Source organism: Copidosoma floridanum, unplaced genomic scaffold (genome assembly GCF_036245765.1).
Source record: "Copidosoma floridanum isolate Cflo_tuat_1 unplaced genomic scaffold, Cflo_Japanese_pri ptg000014l, whole genome shotgun sequence".
Lineage (NCBI taxonomy): Eukaryota > Metazoa > Arthropoda > Insecta > Hymenoptera > Encyrtidae > Copidosoma > Copidosoma floridanum.
The window spans coordinates 6,071,547-6,091,911 of NW_028321891.1; the positions used below are offsets into that span (position 1 = coordinate 6,071,547).

Consider the following 20,365-nt stretch of genomic DNA (forward strand, 5'->3'; position numbering starts at 1 on the left):
TGTATTGGTTTAAGATGCAATTATTGAGACGCTGACGGGAGTACGGGTACAATGTATATACCTATGCGAGCCATGTGAATGTCTATACATCTATCTACGCGTTATGGGTGCGTTGAATGACGGAAGATATTTTGCACTTGGTTGGATGCTTGTACAAAAAAAAAAAAATGATATTTGATTGCATGTGTTTTTATACTCTTGGATAAAAAACAACCACCGATACATGTATCGAAGCGTAGTTTCATTAATGGCTCTTTTATCATTCAAGACCTGAAATGATATTTATCCTCCATAGGATCATCTCGCAGTATATAGGTATAAATAATATTCAAAGAGATTAATTCGTAATGATCCATAACTCAATGTCATTGAAAATCTACTTTTTAAAATCTTCGTTTGGCACAAAGTATAACTGAAACATTATTGCATCTAAAGGTTACCCGATTGAACATTCAAACTGCTGTTCAGCTACACGATTTTTCATACCTTAAAGTAAATCTCTTACATGATCTGGCAAACGCGGGAAACTTTCTTAACTTTGATTTTTGGTACCCTAAATACTTGTACCGTAATCGTTGATTAGTCAATAATGTATCCTGAAAATGGTCCCAGCAAAAGATTCAACGATCTTATGAAGGAACGAAAGTAAATGGTAGGGTCGGAAAAATTAATGAAACCCCCTGATGTGCTCGCGGGGCTCTTCATTTTGAGCTGCAGTAATACTGCTCAGCTCCCTCTTACCTACTTATACCTGTAGTACAACTCGAAATGAAAAAGAAAATAGAAGAAAAAGACATATACGAGGGGAAATACATATAACGTGTATACGTAAGGGTAACTCTGTCTGCATGAAACTCCTCTCGGAGGAGCGAGAGGCACCAGAGAGGCAAAGAGAAAAGAGCAAACGGGATATATAGGATACACATATAGCCATATATATATATACATGATCAACTGTACGGCAGCCAGAGCAGTGGAGGCATCCGCGCGCTCATTTCCGTTCTGGGGGCTGGCTGGCAGAGAGCCGCCTCGGGGGTCGCTGCTGCCGAGCGAGAGCTCGCTAACTCGCGAGATATTAATTCCGTGTTAGAGAGAACGAGCTGGTTAGAGGGGGGGGGAGAGGAGAGACGCTAAGGGGGAGCCCGAATTACGACTAAGCACCCTATACATAAGGTATACGGGAGAGAGATATGCTCTGATAATATTATACATCTCGCGTGCACGAGTGTGCAGTACTTGCAATCACACACACACACACGCGCGTAGGAATGGGGTGGCGGCCGGCCCCTTACCCCCGAGGGAAAAGCCCAAAAGTTACAAATCCGAGATTAACTCGCAGTTAACGCTCTCTCACAGCACCAGCCAAACCAAAGGCTAATCGATATATAGTGGTCGTATGTACTTGCAATTACGTGCACTATACTTCATTGGGAAATAAATTACTTGGCTGCTATGATTTTATTTTATTTTCGTAGCAGCTAGGACTACAAGGTCCTCGAGCACGATCTCCTTAGCCGGGATTTATTAATACAGGGGCTGTGTGGTGCACGGTGTGCAAACGGGGGGTGGCTCGGGAAGCGTGACGCCGTTAAAAATTAACTCTCCCCGGGCATGCACGAGCTAGCCTCATACGCTTCGGCAGAGTGCGAACTCTTATTTTTCTTTTGCTATTCTTTAACGCGCTTGATTATCAACGGGGTTGCTTTTTTTTTTTTTTTTTTTTTTTTTCTTCACTATGGATGAAAATTTATGACGAGTCGATACGATGCTTGGCCGGTGGTTTTGGCACGCGTTTTTGGCTTCTGCGAGCCATTAAAGCACATAATAGGCACAAGAGTGCGGGTCAGGTGTCGCGGAAGGGGCGAAAATCGCGAGCAGCTCTTCATCAAAGTCTACTAATGACCACGACGCTTATACTTAACACACCCACGTGTACTCCGACGCGCGAGTCTTTGTCTCGTAATTGGCTGAACTTTGCCGTTGAAGTAACAAAACATTTTTTTCCAACTACAGCGAACCCCAGACCGTTTCGCGACCGATTAATCAAACTCACGCGCTCCGATGCCTCATCTCCGACGCGGCACACAATGTGGACACACGGTCCTTTTTTTTCCCCTCGAGCTGCTATGTCATCTGAAAACCATAGGCCAGCCACGGTGTTTCCCTCCCCGGGGTAGGGAGGGAGTGAAAAATCAGAACCGCGAATAATCCCAGAAAGTGAATCAGAGGGGAATAAAGAAGGAACAAAAGGAAAGACAAAAAAAAAAAAAAAATAGCAAAGGGCACCACCAGCAATCAGCATCATCGGCATATCCGCACCCAACATGGACAGGGAGCTACGTATACGTAGTATACAGCGAGCTTGCAAGCTCCGCGCAGCAGGCGAGGGGGTGGTCGGATGACTGGCGGCGGAAGCGTCGTCATGGCGACACATCGATCAGCTCTGGCGGTGAGGAGATATACCTACGTATACACATGGGAGGGAGAGCACAGCCACCGCACACCTATGGAATCCGTCCTTCCTCTCCGCGCCGCATATATACCAGACCCGTGTATGTATATACATAGAGGACAACCGAAGCGGAGTGATGAAACTTGGATGCATCTTCTCGGGGATATATATATATATGTGGGCGGTGTACGGCTGGTGGTGGTGGAAACGCTGGAATCGAGAGATTGCTCTTGGTTGGTTTTTCTTTTCCTCCCTCTCTTCCTCTTTCCCCCAAGCTATATAGACAGGGGGAGATGAGGTTTTGGATATTAATTTAGATTAATGGGGGCTGATGGAATATTGCCGTCGACTCGATTGCATCGGCGGTTTCGAGTAACGGCTGTTGGCAGGTTTTATTTATTAAAAGGTGGTACTTGTGTTCATGACATATATATATATATATGCACAAATCAGGGTTACGTGAGTTATTGCGTCAAAGCTCCACGAGAAGAAGCGATATCATTATTCATTCAATTGAAATTTGAAACTTTTGCGGCGCGTGTATCGTGCAACGTTTCGACGTTTTCGAGTGTCCGCCAAAAAAGAGTATACAGACAATAGCTGCGAGATTGGCCCGGAATCATCGCGTCCCCGATACACCCGTGGAATAAGTCGCGCGAAACAAAATCGAGAGATCAACGATGACAGGGATAATAACAAGCACGAGGTAGCGGCGGGGGGGGGGGAGTTTCTGGCAACGAGATTTCGCTCCGCGAGAGGATGAAGAGGCTCCGAATGAAAAAAAAAAGGAGGGACGGGGGAGAGTAAAGAAGAAAAAAAAGGAAGATGGCAAAGCGAGCGAAACGCCGGTTGGCTGGGCCAGGGACGCCAGAGTCAAAAGGGGGACACACAACGGCGTAGCGCTCCCAGTCTGTGCGTATAGGTGTGCGTTGTTCTTGCGGTGCTTTTCCACACATATTTATATATGTATAAACACAGAGCACCATCCCCTCCGAGACCTGAATACCGCTGATTGTCCCCCAGAGGGAGTTGAACCCCTTCTCTCTTTCTCTGTTCCTAGCTCGTTTTCCTCCCTATCTGCCTTTTTTCTATTTTTCACTTCCTCTTTTCTTTCGCCGTTTAACCCGCTCGGCCGTTTTCACGGAGTTTTACCCTTTTTCCATACTATACGCGTTGAGAGAGGACTGCGTTTTTCATTTACATCAAATGGGAGAGGCGGAGTTTGATTTTGTTAATTGTAAGTGGTGGACACTATTCGATACTTACGACAGGAACGAAGGAACAGAAAACCTGTTGTATTTTTGTTCATATTTAATTCTTTCGATATCAATTTTGGTGTTACACAACAATATTTTCTCACCTAAAAATAGCATTGGATGAAATAATGAAGAAAAAACGCAAGTTATTGTTTATCCACATATCCATACCTACCCTTGTGCTCTCGAAAACGCACAGCAGCGATCGTCAACTGCTCTGGTGTACAGGCGAGTCTCGTCAAGGGACAGTGAGAGAAAGGGGGGAAAAAAGAAAAGCAGCCCTCCTCCCCCTTCGCGTGTTCTCGAGGAGAGGCCACTCGAGGATAATGATGGCAATAAGAGCCTCGGAAAGGATTTTCAGGAAATTCTCTCGCCTTTCTGTCGCTCCTCTCTCGCAGTCAACGCCGTAAACACCGCTCCCCAGCTTCCTTTTTTTTTTCACCTCCCCCCTCCGCAGTAATAGCGTGCGTTTCGTATCTCTTTTCTATTTTTTTTTTTTTTTTTTTTTTTTTTTTCAAGCGCAGTTTTGACTTTTTTCAACACCCCCACTGAGATGCAGTTTTTTTAAACCCCCATCCAAGCGATTTCAGCTCTGGATGATGACTCTTTTTTCGAAGAGCTGCATCGTATTTTTTGAAGACCGTATAGTAAGGCGTCATTTTCGCTTATACGTATACAGGGATAAGCTACTCTTTAGTGAAAAACATTTGAATCGATTATTTTTTTTCGTAAATGTGCTCCTTAAGACGCAAGTCCTAAAAAGCTACATACTTACCCGTACTTGGGCAAACAGAGAGCAGTATCGCATCACGCATAAAAAAAAAGAGCTTAAACCCAATGCTTTATTTTTACTTGTTATTGTTTTGTATCGAACCAGCGATTACTTCCGACAGGACACTATTGTACTGACTGCACCACACACACCGGCTGATGTTGCAGCACCAAAACTCGATCAAAAGGAGAAAAGTAACCCTTGGAAGAGTTCCCACCCGAGGGGCTGCCTACACGTGAGACATAAAATTACCAAGCCGGAACAAAAAAAAAAAAAAAAAAAAAAAAAAAAATCACTGGGCAGCATTGACGAGTCACACGGACAATTATTATTAATCGCCATCCCATTGGCGCAACGGGAGTAATAAAGAAAGTACCCAATGACGCGTGTGATGCGCAGCAGCTCGTCCTTGTCGATACAGCCCATAAATATATCGTAGGAAAAAAAAAAGAGAGAGAGAGACGATGTGCTAAACAGGGAAGGCACACACGAGAGAGCAGCCCCTGTGAGAAGCAAAGCAGACTTATTCACTCCCACATAAATATACATACATATCGGCTAGCCCGGAGATCGCGAGTCACTATTTTTCGTTGACGCAACATTAGGCGCGCACACACGATTAACCAGCTAATGACTTTCTTCGGACTCCGTATAATGTACTCCGTGTGTACTTTATTGGTAGCGGGGGGGGGGTATGGGGTCGAAGCGTGTACATCGGCTGTGTGAGTTGACGAGTCATCGATTAACGCGAGGGGTGTGTTTGTGTATATGTACGTCACGAGAGAGGGCGAGTTGGAGGGCTAGAGTAACGATCGTTTTGACAGGCGAACTGATTGCCTGGGACACTCGGTCGATCCGATTGATTGATCGTCCTCGAGTGTCATCCTTTCCTTTTTTTTTTTTTTCTTTTTTTTTCATAAATTCCACTCTTTTTCTCCTCGTGGTGTATCTTTTTTCCTAAAAATTTTCGTTTCCTCCTGATTTCGTGTTGCTTATTTTGGAAAATGAGGGTTTGCGTGGCTGATACTTTCATCGGAGAAATAAAACAAAAAAAACACTAATTTGCCACATGATTTGAGGGACTACTTGCCATTACGGCGCGCGTAAAAATTTTTAAGTTTGGCCAAACTTGCGCAAAAGTTCAAACTTTGGCCAAGCTTGGGCAATGAGAAAATCCCAAACTTGGATTTTTGTTGAAATATTTGACTCAAGTTTAGAAAATCTTCATCCAAACGTCTAAAAAATTAATTTGTTGTGTCAGGATATTAGTTGGTCTGCATATACGACTTACGAAAAATATTGAGTAAAAATTTTTACGCGGGGGATGATTTAGTTTAATTTTTTTTCTCATACTAGTATTTTTTAACAAATTAATAAACTAACTCTGTAAACAAAAAACAAATATAGATGACAGTATATAAGCCCTCGCGAGACTGCTTCGCGTCGCCATCTGTTCTGGGCTCTATGAAGCTTCGGAGCCATCAGGGTGAGATTTTTCAACCCCTTTGGTTTCGGCGCCACTAGCTAATATCGATCTTCTCGTACGGGCTGACAACTGGAACACAAGAGTGGGCCTATCTACTGCCACGACGGCTGAGAAAATTGCGACGAAATACCTTCTTAACCGATCATTGTTAAAACGATTTTTCTTTACATAAATAACGAGTGTTTCAGTAGTCGGTGAATGGAAAACAGGGGTGGTTTCAACTTTGTCGAATCGATGAAACTATTTTTTTTTTTTTTTTTTTTTTTTTTTTTTCATTGTACATCAATGAATATCGATGGCTCATTACAATCATTGAAACCGTCAGCTCTCTGTTCGAGACTCGATCTCTATTATTGCCTGTATGACTTTATAGGAGTATCTGCAATAAGTAATAAGATTTATCTCAATATTTGATGTATTATAAAATCTGCTAAAAGCAAAATTTTTTTCTCAAGATTAATCATAAACTAAATACTTGAGAGTATTTGGAATCACAGATAAAAATTATAGAAATCGTATTTGGTTATTTACAAGTTAGTTATCAATGAGGGATCTTAAAAGATCTATTTTGGTAGTTTAATAGCACTTTTACTGTAAACAATTCAATTAATGTTAAAATGCATTTTATTCACTATAGAGTTTCTTTTAAATGTTATAATGTGCACGAATTGTAGTTCAGGATCTTGATGAATAATAATAAAAAACTTGTAGCAAAATCGTGTAAATACACAGTGACCGGTTGCGTATGAAAAAAAAAAAAAAAAAAAAATGTTTACAATCCCAAACATTGATAATTCTTCTCGACCCATTCACGAAACATTTCAGGAAGGGAGCAATACCGACATCAAAAAACGAGCCCAATTAATGCAATTATATTTTTCTCGCCCAACAGCAAACATGTAAATCCATACACCCAATCTACTCGACATGTATAGTATATATATATATAGTCAAAAAAGAGCGCACATGACAAGAGAAAAAAAGTATACGCGGACACACGTGCGATCGATTAATATTCATCGAGTAAAAAGGCCAGATAAGAAACAACTCCCCGATACGAGCCACCTATATAAGTGTACACCTCGCCTGCGCCGTATACAGAGGGGCTGAAAAGAAAGCTCTGCTCGCACGCCGTCTCACCAGTCATCATCTCTCGCGCCCAGTCACGCCTGCCGGTCTATAAACTTTGGTATACACCGACTCTCTTTCTCTCTCTCTCTTCCCCTCGAGCTATACAGTCCAGTTAGCACTTTAACGAGGTTATTTCTGGAGGGTACGAAGGAAGGAAAAAAAAAATGGAGGATGAATAATGACGAGTGGCCGATCTTTCGGGCGCGATAAGGGATATGATTGGTCGTGATCGGCACGTGATCGGAGGGACTCTTTCTTTTTTTTTTTTTTTTTTTTCGTTTGTTCTCCAGTCCCAACAATGACAATAACTATACCGATGTCTATATACGCAAGAAAACAACGACAACGTATTTCATCGAGCCGCTGATGCCGTAATAGTTTTAATTGGGTACCGGCGCGCCTTTTCAAGCATCGATGAATCGATGCGTATATAAATTATGATTAAACAAACATCGAGCGTGGGCATATTTTAACCCTCGCAGTATATTACCTAAATCACCGGTTCAGGGTAACCCAGTACGCCCCGAGAGAGAGACCAGTTCCCCCCGCGGCGTATAAATCCCGAGTATAGATCGAAGCGCGATAACAACGACAGTCGAGAAAACTATCCACGCTCGGGCCTCCGTGTATATATGTATATATATGTATATCTATATGTGTGTTACGTTACAGCAACAACCAACCCCGAAACTGCAGTCACTTCGAGCACTGCATGCACGGGCGTGTAATGTGTATACGCGTAGATATGCAAAACTGATAAGTCCAGAATTATTTTATACCCACGGACGCGCGTGTACGGCGTTGTCCGACCGTACGCGGACCTTTTCTACTTGAGCCCTCCCTCCGCACTCTCTTCTTGGCCCTATATATGCACGTATAGCTTCTGCCGGCTTTTGTGACTCCTCTGGTGCAATAATTGCTCGGGCGGCTTTCTTCTTGCCAACTTTGGGGGGGGGGGCTGGTTTCTCCTGTATATATATATATATACATATACATATAGGTACGTGTATCGAGGGGGACGGAGACAATGCCGGGAGGAGGAGGGCGAGATATAGACTCGGTACAAAGGTACAGGATATAATATGTGGGAGTGAGCCGCAGCTCGAAGAAAGGCACACCGAGGGAGACGACGTCTATATCTTTCTTTTTTTTTCCTCTCAAAAAAAAAGAAAAAGAAAAAAAAGAATCCACTTTTTTTTTTTTTTGTTTCGTTCGAAAAGTCTACCACAGGTCACTTGAGATACGACTATGTACAGTGTCTCGGTCGTAGTTTAGTGCTGGCAATAATTGGCCCTCGATACGAGTAAACAGAGAGAGAAAGGCGCCCGGCACGCGCGACGATTCATCATCACCGAGCGTCCTAGCGTGGGTACAATGAAAAAAAAAAAAAAAAAAAAAAAAAAAAAAAAGGGTAATAAAGACGCGGCAGGAACGCTGAAGCGCGTGGCTCGCACGGATTGAATAAATCGACGCGGGAGGGATAAAAGCGAGAAGCGTCGAAGATCGTGTACGTGTGTAAAAAAAAAAAAAAAAAAAAAATCGAGGGTAGAGCGAAAGAGAGAAATGGACGGACAAAAGAGAGAGGGAGCGCAGCGAAGCAGGACGACTGGTGTGTACGTATACATAGCGGGTACCACGCGCCGGAAGCGGAACCGAGCGAGAGTCGCGTGTCCCCACCGTTACCAAACGGAACTATCATGATTAGTCACGGCAGTCAACGTCAAGAGTGAAACAGAGACTCTGCATGTGTGTATATATATACGTTGGGGGATGATACCGCGTGCACGGGGTGTATCTGCTACCTATATATTTACGGATTGTTGTCTCGTGCCTTTCCCATAGGCAAACGAATAGACGGAGATGGTACACGGTTATGGAGTGCGTATACGCGTGTCACCGTATATATACCTTTCAATCAGAACCAAGGGATGATGTACATACGTGCTTCTCGTATCTCCTGCTCTATACGCGCACGCAAGAGATCGTAATTCCTTTTGAAAATCAATTGGAGAGAAAAATCCTTTTAATATACCTTATGATTATCGGGACTCATGTACCATTGTTGCCCATCTCGATCTATCAAATGACTAAGAAAAAACATTAGCCAACTGACCAGTGTATATACCTTGCGAATCATTCACACGGACAATAAACATATACGTATAATACATATAGATTGGCAAAGTATCTTTCACAACAAAACGTGTTTCAGCAAAAACCAAAGTAAGCATATAGGTATCCTGTCAAATTGTCCAACATTTAAACGTAAAGTACGTGTGAGCAAAAAAAAAGAGCCACTCGCATCGGGGATCCGTAACAGCGTCCGGAAGGAACGAAAAAGGGGCGCGCACGTATACGCGTGTGGGAGAAAAGGGAGCAGCAGCGCGGGAGAAGCTATACCAGACACAATCAAGGGAACCACCCTGTGTGTATATGCTCCGTACAGTACGGAGGGTCCCCCACGGGTTAACCGATACCGGCAATTATCAACGCGTCTCGACCCTTCGCCCGTGCTATATATATACACACACTCACACACGGAGACGCTGGTGTCGGTGGTACTTTTAACGCCGTATCATCGAACGCCAATGCACTTCGGAAGCTGGTCGATCGTTTGTCCCCACCGTGCGACTCGACCATCATTCCGCGTACTCGCGCTCTCAAGAGGACATTTTTTTTTTCCTTTCGTCCCACCTCCGAGGTTGGACCCGGTGTATCAATGTTCAAGCAGATGGATCCACCGTAACGATTTTCATTTAGTTTTTCTTTTTTTTCTTTTTTTTTTTTTACTTTTTTTTTTTTTTTCTTATCTGGCAAAACCAACATTGCCACGGCTCGGCTCAAGTTACAAATGTTAACCGACACCGAGTCTCCCCTGAAATCACAAAGTGTGTATGTATATATATAAAATAAACGGCCCCACCTGTAAGTTGGCTTTCATTACAAACGAGCTCCATCTCTCGCGGCGCGTGGCACGCTCGTTTACTTCACCCCGTATACATATATATATATATATGTGTTAAACAAAAAGCTCTTTCTATAGCCGTGGGAATTCGAGTGCGCGGCAGAAGAGGAGGGGGCGTCGAAGCGTTACGTTTTAACAACGAATTACCGAGAGAAAAATAAAAGTCGCCGCACGATGCGTGACAGTACATTGTCATTATGTTGTTTGGAGGATGAGCTTCTTTACAATTTGAAGTGCACGCGTTTAGGTGGAGGTCAATTATTTCGGGCTCCAAAGACCGGAGTGTATTATATTTGCTATGTACGCCGCGTCGAATCGCGCACGTGTGTACTTATACACGGGGATGTGCGATGGGAGAATCATCGAAGAGGAGGAGAGAGAAAGGATGGGCTTTTGAATTCTATAAGTACTTATTAGTCATGCAAGCGGGATGATGGTGCTGAGGTGTGTGTGCTTGCACTCCTTATTTTTATTGTATGTTTAAAATGCCGAGAATATATTTGATGGTGGGAAAAAGTTTTTTTTTTTTTTTTTTTTTTTTCGTTTAGTGATTTAAACGAGCATTGTTAACCTCTCATGAGAAAGTTTGGTTGAAAAAAAAAAAAAAAAAATGTTATTAACAACATGTTTTAAATGTATTTCATAGTGGACGTAAAAGTTCTGGTTAGGCTGTTTAAAAAAATGTCCGTCCCTGTGTATGCGTAACTTTACCGATGTGTGTTTTCATTGAAATTTTTATTTACATTTCTCAGTTCATGACAACAATAGCTTTGTCACGTTTTCAAAGGGCTAAACCAATTATTCTTATTATTATGATTTTTTTTTTTTTTTTTTTTTTTTTTTCAATCAAGAAAAACATAAATCGTTGATTAAAATTTTACGTTTATATCAATCCAATTAAATACAATTTATTCAAACAAGTAGTGTAAGATTATCGAATAGAATTTAACGATAAAAGATGACTTTATTTTAAAATATACAGATAAGTCATTTTGTGAATAAATTAAATTTGTATATTTAAAATTTATAGATTTTAATCAGAGTAAGATGTGGTCATCTATACATGTCAATCTATCAACAGCGGTTTTTTTTACAATTTTCAACCCGTAGCAACAAGTATAAAAATTTTTCTAAAAATTTATTGACACCAATCAAAATAACCAATAAAACACCAATAAAATCTATTTTATCCACTTATTTGTTTTTTCTTTTAAATTCCATCCTCATCGTTTCTAGTCATATTAATGTAACGAACCAGTACTAAAACAACTCTAGTCACAATTCATATAAATCTCCTTTTAAAATAAACAATCACTCTGTTGCACCAATATAGTCATCAGATATGTAACCAATGACGCGACAAATGGCAAGACCTTCATCAAGTGGCAATAAATCTTCACAAAAAGGGGTATGTATGTATGTATGTATAATGTCACATCAAGTACACACCATTATATTTTTTCACTCGTCCAAAGTTATCACATGAATCATGATTGTGGTGTCAATATCCGTGCACCTTCATATGAAATAACAAAACACACACATTGTATTTCTATTAATTCAGCAAACATCGATCACACAGAAGGGCGATGGTGAGGGAGGGAGGGGGGCAAATATTTGTATCGACCAGGTAGGCATATCAATCTCTTTACTCGTGGAACGTACCTCCACCATCGAATCACGTCAACAAAAACCTTTTTTTTTTTTTTTTTTTTTTTTTTTTTTTTTCTCATCCCCTCAATTTTTATCCTGCACTTTGCAAATCAACATTCACACACACGATCCTCCAAAAGCACCAGCCACCAAGGAGGTGTCAATGGTTCCTATCTTCTCCTATTCTTCGAAAGCTTTCTCCAACAGCTCTCACCCGAAAGACACAGCGCCCCTCCGTAACACAAGTACGAAAGCTCCGTCGAAGACGCTCACAGGGACGATTTCACACAAAATTCCCCGTACACACACCGCGTATTATATATATACATGTTCGCAGGGAGGGCGCTCAGTGGTGCGCGAGATATGGCTGAAAAAAAAAAAAAAAAAAAAAGAAAGGGGAGGTCGGTGGCTGTAACTGGGCGCACATCCTCCTCCTCTCCAAGATACGAAGCTCTGCACGAGATCGCAAAGAGAGAAAGAGAGAGGGCGGAAAAGATGAAGAAGACGAGGTAGATATCGCGGGAGAGAGGGAGGGAGGGAGGGGGTGGGAAACGACGAGAAAGAGAAGCCAAGCGCGAACGAGGCTCCCTGTACATATCGTATGGCTGGTGGTGTACGGCTAGAGAGATAGGGGTGCTGAAATCGCGGCTTTAGCCGAGAGGGTGTAGAGCGGAAGGAGGGAGGGAGGGAGGCTGAGCACATCCGGATTCTCTCTCTCTCTCTCTATGGTCGCGCACGCGAGGGTAGAGAGCGTGGGCCGGGTCTGTCGTCATGGTTACCGCGGGAGACTGTGTGCACGCGTTGAGCCTCTCTTTCCCCCCCTTGGCTGAAGCTCAAGCTATCCCACTACCCCCCTGGGTGGACGGATCTACTACACCGGCCGCCATCACGCCAGGCTTGCCGAACCCACCATCTTGCCGTTTTATCGCTTATCTCTACGATGGGATGCTTTTTGCTTTCTCCCTCTCTCCTCGTCACTCGCTGGTCTGGATGGGGTTTTATTATTTTCCAACTTTGTCTATATCTATTGTTTCGATCACTCATTTTTTTAATTTTTTTTTTTTTTTCTTCGAGTTATACTTTTCGGAAACATATGAGGTGGCAATAATATTTCTTTCTCCATTCAATATACGCATAAAGGATGCGCGAGGGATTTGAACATTCATGGAAAACAAATGCTTCTCGGACACGTAAACGCGCAAAGCATCAGTATACGAAGGAAAGACCGAGGGAAACATTCTTTGTATGTATAATATATAGGGTAAGTCGAGCAAATTGGGGACGAAATCGTCGCGTTTTCCAAGTTTTCGATGCGCGACGCGCTGACCAGAGCGGAGGAATTGTTTTTCTGCCTCGGCGATTCCATGCTTTATTCATTTTGCTCGAGGTCCGGGGCCATTTTACGTACACCCACACTCGTCGCTGTCCAGCCCAATAAAAATACCGCTTCTCCTTTCCATTGTACGGGAATGAAGATGCTTCCCTTTTTTTTTTTTTTTTTGCGGCAATTCCGTCTTTGAGGGAAAACACATCGTGTATGGTCGTCGTTGGTTATCCATAGACCCACCGTTTGACTTTTCTCATACGAAAACAATATGTTTCATAAAAAAAAAGTCCTCATTCGTACATTTAGGTATACACAATGTGTAAGAATAGATACCCCGATAAATTGTAAAATTATACATGACAACGGTATATCTAGCTTCAGAGCATCCCATTGCGTAGGTGCTTATGTGTATACACGTAAACAGAAGGACGTGTAAATCCATGTATAGGCGGCCGCGTCGATCAGGAAGTTCACGGGCCAAACTCGGGCAACAGCAATAAAGCGCTCGCATCCCGTGGGTCCGTGCACGTGCGGGTGTGTCCTCCCTCGGGGAGATTTCGGTTTCACATGGACAAAAGCCATTCCGCGTTCAGGTACGCGCACCTACACGTCATCGAGAAAGAGAGGCGCTCGGTAGATAGCTCGACTATACACAGGGAGCGTTTACCGGGGAGGAGCCGATAACGTGATTTACGGGCCACGCGGTGGCGCATGGGGTAATTAATGGGGTCCTCCGGAGTATAACTGGAGGAGGGAGATGAGAAGTCGCGCTTTAAAATAAGAGGGAGGGCAGGAAAAAACAATCGGAAATCGACGACGTCGGTGGAGGAGTGCCTGTTACGTGGGTATCGGTGCTTTTCTCCGCTCGTCGCCGCGACTTTATGTGCTCACTCTGTACCGCTCCGCTTGACAAATTGTATCACAACGCCTGGCTGTGTGTCCGTATAGGGGGGCCATTTCGCCCTTTTTTTCACTTGATACGGTTTCGTTTATTATTCACTTTCTTTGTACTTTGTTTCCTCCAAACTAAACCGTCACGTAATTATTTGGATTTGGTGTTCTTAAAAACTTTTGTTTTGTCTTTTATTTTTGAAGAAATATACCTAAATCACCATTGAAAATTACGTACGTAGAAGCGTTGATGTGGAAATCGGTATGAAACCGATCTTTCAAGACCGGCACTGTGACGTGGATAAAATACAGTATATACTAAATATGTGTGAAGGAGAATACGTGGGCATATAATATACGTACACTCACCGGTAATGGAAGCCGTGGGCGAGATGGCCGCAGTGTTCGCACGGGGTGGCGGGGAGAAAGCCCCGGCGAGGTAGCCACCCCGATCGGCCAAGGCCTGCTTGGCCTTTTCGACGCTCTGCTTGAGCTGCTGGAACGTACTGCCGCACGTGAGGCCCCGGTACGGCCAATTTTCATGCTTGACACCGCCACCACCACCAATGGTGGTATTGTTGTTGTTATTGTTGTTGTTGTTGTTGTTGTTATTGTTGTTGTTGTTGTTGTTGGCAGGACCGGTAGTCGGGGTCGCGCCAGCCGAGGAGTTTGTGGCTCCGGTCCCGCCACCCGCGGCCGGTCCCTTGAGATCGAGCGCGCCTGCGTACGAACAGCTGGCGCTGTCGTACATCACCAAAGCGCCCCTGAAACATTTTGCCATCAAAACAATAATAATTATAGGTAATATCATGTACCTATAAAGGATATAATTGAGATCACGAGATTTGTTTTGTGGGACAATACAATGGGAACAACATCTTAACAACTGCTCGGACTGCTTTTATATTTTATTATCGGACTTTTTGTATCTTAAATTTTGTACAAAATACATAAAAAATGATGGTACATTTTGAGATGATCATTTTTTTTTAGCTCCCAAGAGTTGCTGGGTAACTAAGTTTGCCACGTTATTGCGATCATGTAGAGACTCTGGGGTCAAATTAAAGTCTCGACCGTGTCTCATGTACCAAAACGTGTAAATTCTCAAATTGACACTAAAATAACACGAATCACCCATCTTTCTGCGGGTTTTCTTGCAGTGATCCAAAAATTTTTTTTTTTTTTTTTATTCACAAAAAGCTGGGCTTGAATTTCTGACACGACTTTCCAAATAACCATGCACACACGCTCGAGGCAAATTCTAAAAAAAAAATATAGTGCGCATGTAATTGCATCATTAGAGCCGGAAACGAGTGAGACTCTGCGGTTGCAGGCAACATAAAAATGCGCGCAGGGCATGCAAGCACGAAAAAAATTCCAAGCGCTTATGCAAATGTAATACACGTGTGCGCTCATCGCGAGAATCGCTTCTTTGTGTTACGCTAATGGGACCCCTTGTCAGGTAATAAGTTTCAATCTACAGGTGTTGGACGGAATGGCACCCACGTACTTATACCGACACCAGCTACATTGGTTAATTTTTTTGTTTGTTTTTTTCGCAAGCCCTCGCTTGTACATGTACCACGTGAATTATGCAATGCTTTTTTTTAAATGGCAATTCAACTATCCAATGATGCATCGGGTATATTTTACAGAGAATCAAGTTGATCGAGCTTAATTTGAAATATCCCCAATTTTCTCGCACAGTATACGGCAAAAAAGGGATGTACGGCAGCTGTTAAGGTAGACCCATAATTCATGATGGTTTGCACGATCGACATCACGTTAATTGAGCACAATAAAATTCAACAAACGCGCATAAAAGTTGGAACTTTGAGTGTGACGCGTAGTAGCGGGTATAATTGAACGAGACCGCAAATTGCTCGTGTGACTATGTATTAAAAAACATGCCAACCGAGCCGTTAAAATATCATTGCTTATACGACGGATCAGAAGTTACAAGTTGAGGTAAAAAGTTAATTAATTTCACTGTTGTTAAAGACGCGCAATCACGCACAACTGCTCGTTCTTGATTGTACACAAGTAGGGTACACAAAAGACCGAAATATTGGTCGCGCGCGTGCACCACCGCACTTGTCACCATCCCAAAGGATAATATATGTATTATAGTATACTCATCACTCATCGTATCTTTGACACACGAACATCGCCAGCCAGTGTATACAGCAACACCCACGCGTCCCACCCCCAATGTACCCGCCCCCATCACATTGGTAAATATACACCCATCACCACCCACGGACCGTCACCGTCAAATCCATCAAACACCTGCGGAGTAAAGTTTCACCAGGTAATACCTACACTAAAATCCAAATCTTTCCTCGCAGAAATGTATGTATATACTCGGGATGAGAGAGACAGCTCGGGTACACGAGAGGTATACCTATATTGTGTAGGTGATCGCGAGGGTATACAGTGGGACAGCAGGTTGCGTCTCGCGATGACTGCCAGACTACACGACTTGCTCGTAGTCGACTGCGACGACGACGGCAGCCGCGGCCAGCAAATTGCCTGCTTCCGGGCCTCATTACATCACTCTGTTACTCTGTTAACGCTCGCCGGAAACCCCCTTTTCTCTCTCTCTCTCTCTATGCGAGCTCCTATATAATACGTACACGTGTATAGGTGTATGTTGTCTCTCCTCTCTCTCTCTCTCTCTATACGTGAGCTATGTGTACTCTCGTCTCTCTCTCTCTCTCTTGCGTGTATGTATATCTACGCGATGTACCTATCATTTGTGCATGTGGACTATAAGTACGCACTGCCCACAGGGGCGGAGGGGTCCATTTAAATGCAAAGTGGCTATACGTACACGCGTGTGTTGGGTTCAGGAATTTGATGCGCGTAGGTGGTCAGCCGTATATGGGTAAGTATTGTATACACCAAGAAACGGTTTTTTCTTATTTTTTTGGAAATAATCATACAACATTTTTTAATGATACAAGAGATTTTGTCTCTCTGTATACGGAGAGTCTCCGGTTGATGGTTTTTTTTTTGCACTTTGCGCGTAGGTAACAGGAAATCGGTATATACATATTGTACGATACGTATCGCGCAAAGCTTGTCTTTTGTTTTGTGTATCTCTTTTTTTTTTTTTTTTTTTTTTATCTTGAAGCCGTGGCCGGAAGAGAGGATAAACGAGTAAAAGAGTATAGCCTGCCATTTGCTGGAATCCAAATGACAGACTCGTCCGCACTAGTATATATATAGCCAGCAAGCCTCGACGTCGCTTCGTTACTCTGGATCACCGTGTCAATGGAAAATTCATACGCTGAGCTGATAGCTTCCCTCGTGCTTATAATCATCACCAAGTCCCGCGGGTGTCGTTATTTTTTGTGATTCGCGACTTTTCATTCAAAAGTCGCGTACAGGTTCATCCGTGCACCAACACCTGGTAGTCCGACGTAAGGTATGAGGATATTGTTGAAAGGTACGCCAAGCCAAGACGGAGAATGTACGTTAGAATCAGCAGTGAAATCCAAACAACAATTATAATCAATTATGTCGTATCTCGAGCCGGAAGTATATACAACATAGCGGCGCGTTGCGTAATGTTGCACAAACTTTTCTCGTTTGGTGATTTACCAACAATTGTTCATAATCCCCCTAAGAGCGTATAAAAAAATATCAACGGGATCGGGCACTTTTTTTTTGTTCCGGGACGCGCGGAAAGCTTGGCAGAGCTTCAAGCCCGTCGTGTTATGCATCCTTTGATTCTTTTATTTCCCTTTTTCTTTGTTTTTTCTTCTTTGTCTCTCGAGCAAACCACTGGAAGCAAAAAAAAAAAAATAAAGCTCGAGCCAAAAGCGCAAAGTCGGCGTGTTTACCATACACCACACGTATGCGTAGCAAAGAAGTGGACACGGGTGCTTGGGCACGCTGGCGACATTTTTTTTGTTCATTCTCACTCGTTAACGCCCTTTTAACCGAGATTCCTCTACTTTTGCACTTTTCACGCTTTTCGCGGCACAAAGATCACAAGCGGTTCAAAAGCTCGCTGAGCTTGCAAGCACTCGCATGACCGATCCCAACTTATATACCCGACAAAACTCACTGATAAAATCAGCCTCGCGGGAAATGAAGACTCCACTGCTGGAATGGGTACTTTGGATGATGGAAAAAAGTGCCAAATTCAATCCCATCCCATTATTTAACCAATTGGTACATAATGAATCTCATCGAACTCGTAACACACACGCGATAATCTATCAGCATCAGGCACACACGCGCCGACAATCGGGTGCCATTGTCTCTCGAACAAAACAACGCACCTAATGCGATTCCGGTAGGAAGAGGGGGTGGGGGCATACTAAATAATATGCACAAATTGTACGAACACGATAGCATAAGTATACAATGATGGGTTGAACGACAGATAAAAGCCGCTCTACAGCGCGTACACGAGTTGCAAGCTGTAGAGAATTAAACACGGGCGTACATGCAGCGTATAATATACGCGGCGACGGAAAGTATCAAAAGCGCAAATGTACGCGACCGCCACACATGTATATACATGTATATGTATATGTATACTATATACATCTATTTTCTATATTGTGCGAGCAACAAAGCCGCAGCCGTCGTGTATTAGTTGAGTTGCAAGAGCGCAGCAGCTGGCCTATGTGATGTGCCGGCCGCTGGTATACGGAGCGATACTACAGTGCGCCAAATTATTCGTAACGCGCTGCTCGTTTATTACCACTTATTTTACAATTTGCATGGCCAGTGCATCATGTAACACACACGCACACGCGACCGCGTGCACATCAAATGCGGTTGTGTGCGCGCGTGCATGTATATACTACGGAGCCGACGGCGGCTGGTGTCGGATGCGATTCACCTTTTTTTCTTTCAAATAAACGGAATAGGTAGACACCGGTTCGAGCATTTTTTATATTATTCCATTTTTTTTTTTTTTTTTTTTTTTTTTAATACAAGTATAATAGCGTTTCGGCTTTTTTTCCCAAGTGTACATGCGTAAGCTTGATGATATAACATGATAGGTGATTGGCTTTTTTTTTTACCCAAACGTGCGGGCTGATTTATGTACAACTTTAACTCGATGTACTATTCGCTCTTCCCATAACTGCCCATGTACCCAAAGCAATTTCACTGGTCGTCTAAAAGGGTGTGATTGGGAGGTTGATTTTACTATAGGTGCACTGTTACTTTTGCTTATCAGATTTTCGTACGATTATTTGAAAGAAGAAAAAAAAAATTCCTTCACTTGTTTCTTAATTGGATCATCATGTGGTAACGAGAAGCTTTTCTACTTGATCCACACGCTCCAAACGTACCGAGATAAAAATGTAAACTTGAACTTGAAAAATTTTAAATCATACGCGAAGTCATAGAAAATTATCGATATACAGGTAGGCGAAAGGAAAAAAAAAAAAATGTTTTTTTCACACCAAACATAGCAGGTATACACGCTAGAAGCGAAACACCCGTACACTAATCATCCCCCCTTCGGTGGTAATAAATACAGGTATACGTGTACGATGCATATGCATCAGCAATGATTTATACCACATTGGCAGGGCGGTACAACCGCTGCTTCATACATCAGTGTTTACATTAATGATCGTATATCACGTATACGCGGGCGCGCTAAATCCGAAGATACGTTTTCGTCTCCGTTACACGTAAGCTCTGCTACACGGCACGCACACACCGAGGGAATCGTTTTTTTTTTAAATTAGAATTCAAAAGAAAATCTTTGAGCTCGTCGTTATTATATTTACATCACTGGGGCGTTTGCCGATTTATGATTCAACGAAAAATAACGAAAACCGACCAGAGTCCGGGAATAAATATAAGTTGTGCGATAATTCGTAATATAAATGTGTCAAAGAAAGAAAACTCACCGTCAGAGCGGGGAAGCTTCGCCGTCCGTGACTTCCGCGTAATTTCCAGGTCCCTCGCTCTCTTCTCTCGCAGCTCTATGGTTTATCCAACAGCCGGCTAGTCGTAGCTGATACTACGCGCTTTTGGCAGCTCGTGCATTTACACCCTGGAAACCTCGCACCCGCGGTGACGATGGTAGTCTTATTTTGGCGCGTGTCCTGAAACGCATCGACCGAAGCGAAGGAAAGAAAGAAAAAGAAAAAGAAAAAACCCACGAGCAACGCAAGGCGCAACCCTTACACAGTGCGACAACGAGCACTAGCCGGCGAGCGTCAAACGAGAGAACAGACAGAGCTTGACTAGCGGGTGGAATAGCGACGCGAAGGAGAGGAAGAAGAGTACGCGCGAGGGTTGGACGGGAGGGTGGTGGGGTGGTTGCTTGGACCGAAGATAGAGAGAGATACCGGTCGGTGGCTATTGGTTGGCCATCGGAGTCTGCGCTCTCCCGCCTCTACGTTGTCTACTCCCCGGGCTCCGGTGTATCTCTCGGCGTATAGAGGCGGG

The 20,365-nt window shown here is 43.3% G+C and overlaps 1 protein-coding gene across 3 annotated transcripts in view; it reads right to left on the bottom strand.

Annotated features, from left to right (window-relative positions):
* Positions 1 to 19,875, bottom strand: part of Ets65A (DNA-binding protein D-ETS-3) — a 48,970-nt gene extending 29,095 nt beyond the window's left edge. Inside the window, exons 1-2 of one of the 3 annotated variants that reach the window (XM_014355317.2) lie at positions 19,822 to 19,875; positions 14,297 to 14,697 (exon numbers count right to left, since the gene is read on the bottom strand). In XM_014355317.2, the coding sequence (XP_014210803.2) occupies positions 14,297 to 14,684 (388 nt within the window). In that variant the 5' untranslated portion in view covers positions 14,685 to 14,697; positions 19,822 to 19,875. Of the gene's footprint in view, positions 1 to 14,296; positions 14,698 to 16,255; positions 16,276 to 19,821 lie in introns of those variants that run through there. The other 2 variants (XM_089591959.1, XM_014355318.2) reach the window with 2 other exon arrangements.
* Positions 19,876 to 20,365: the final 490 nt, after the last annotated feature.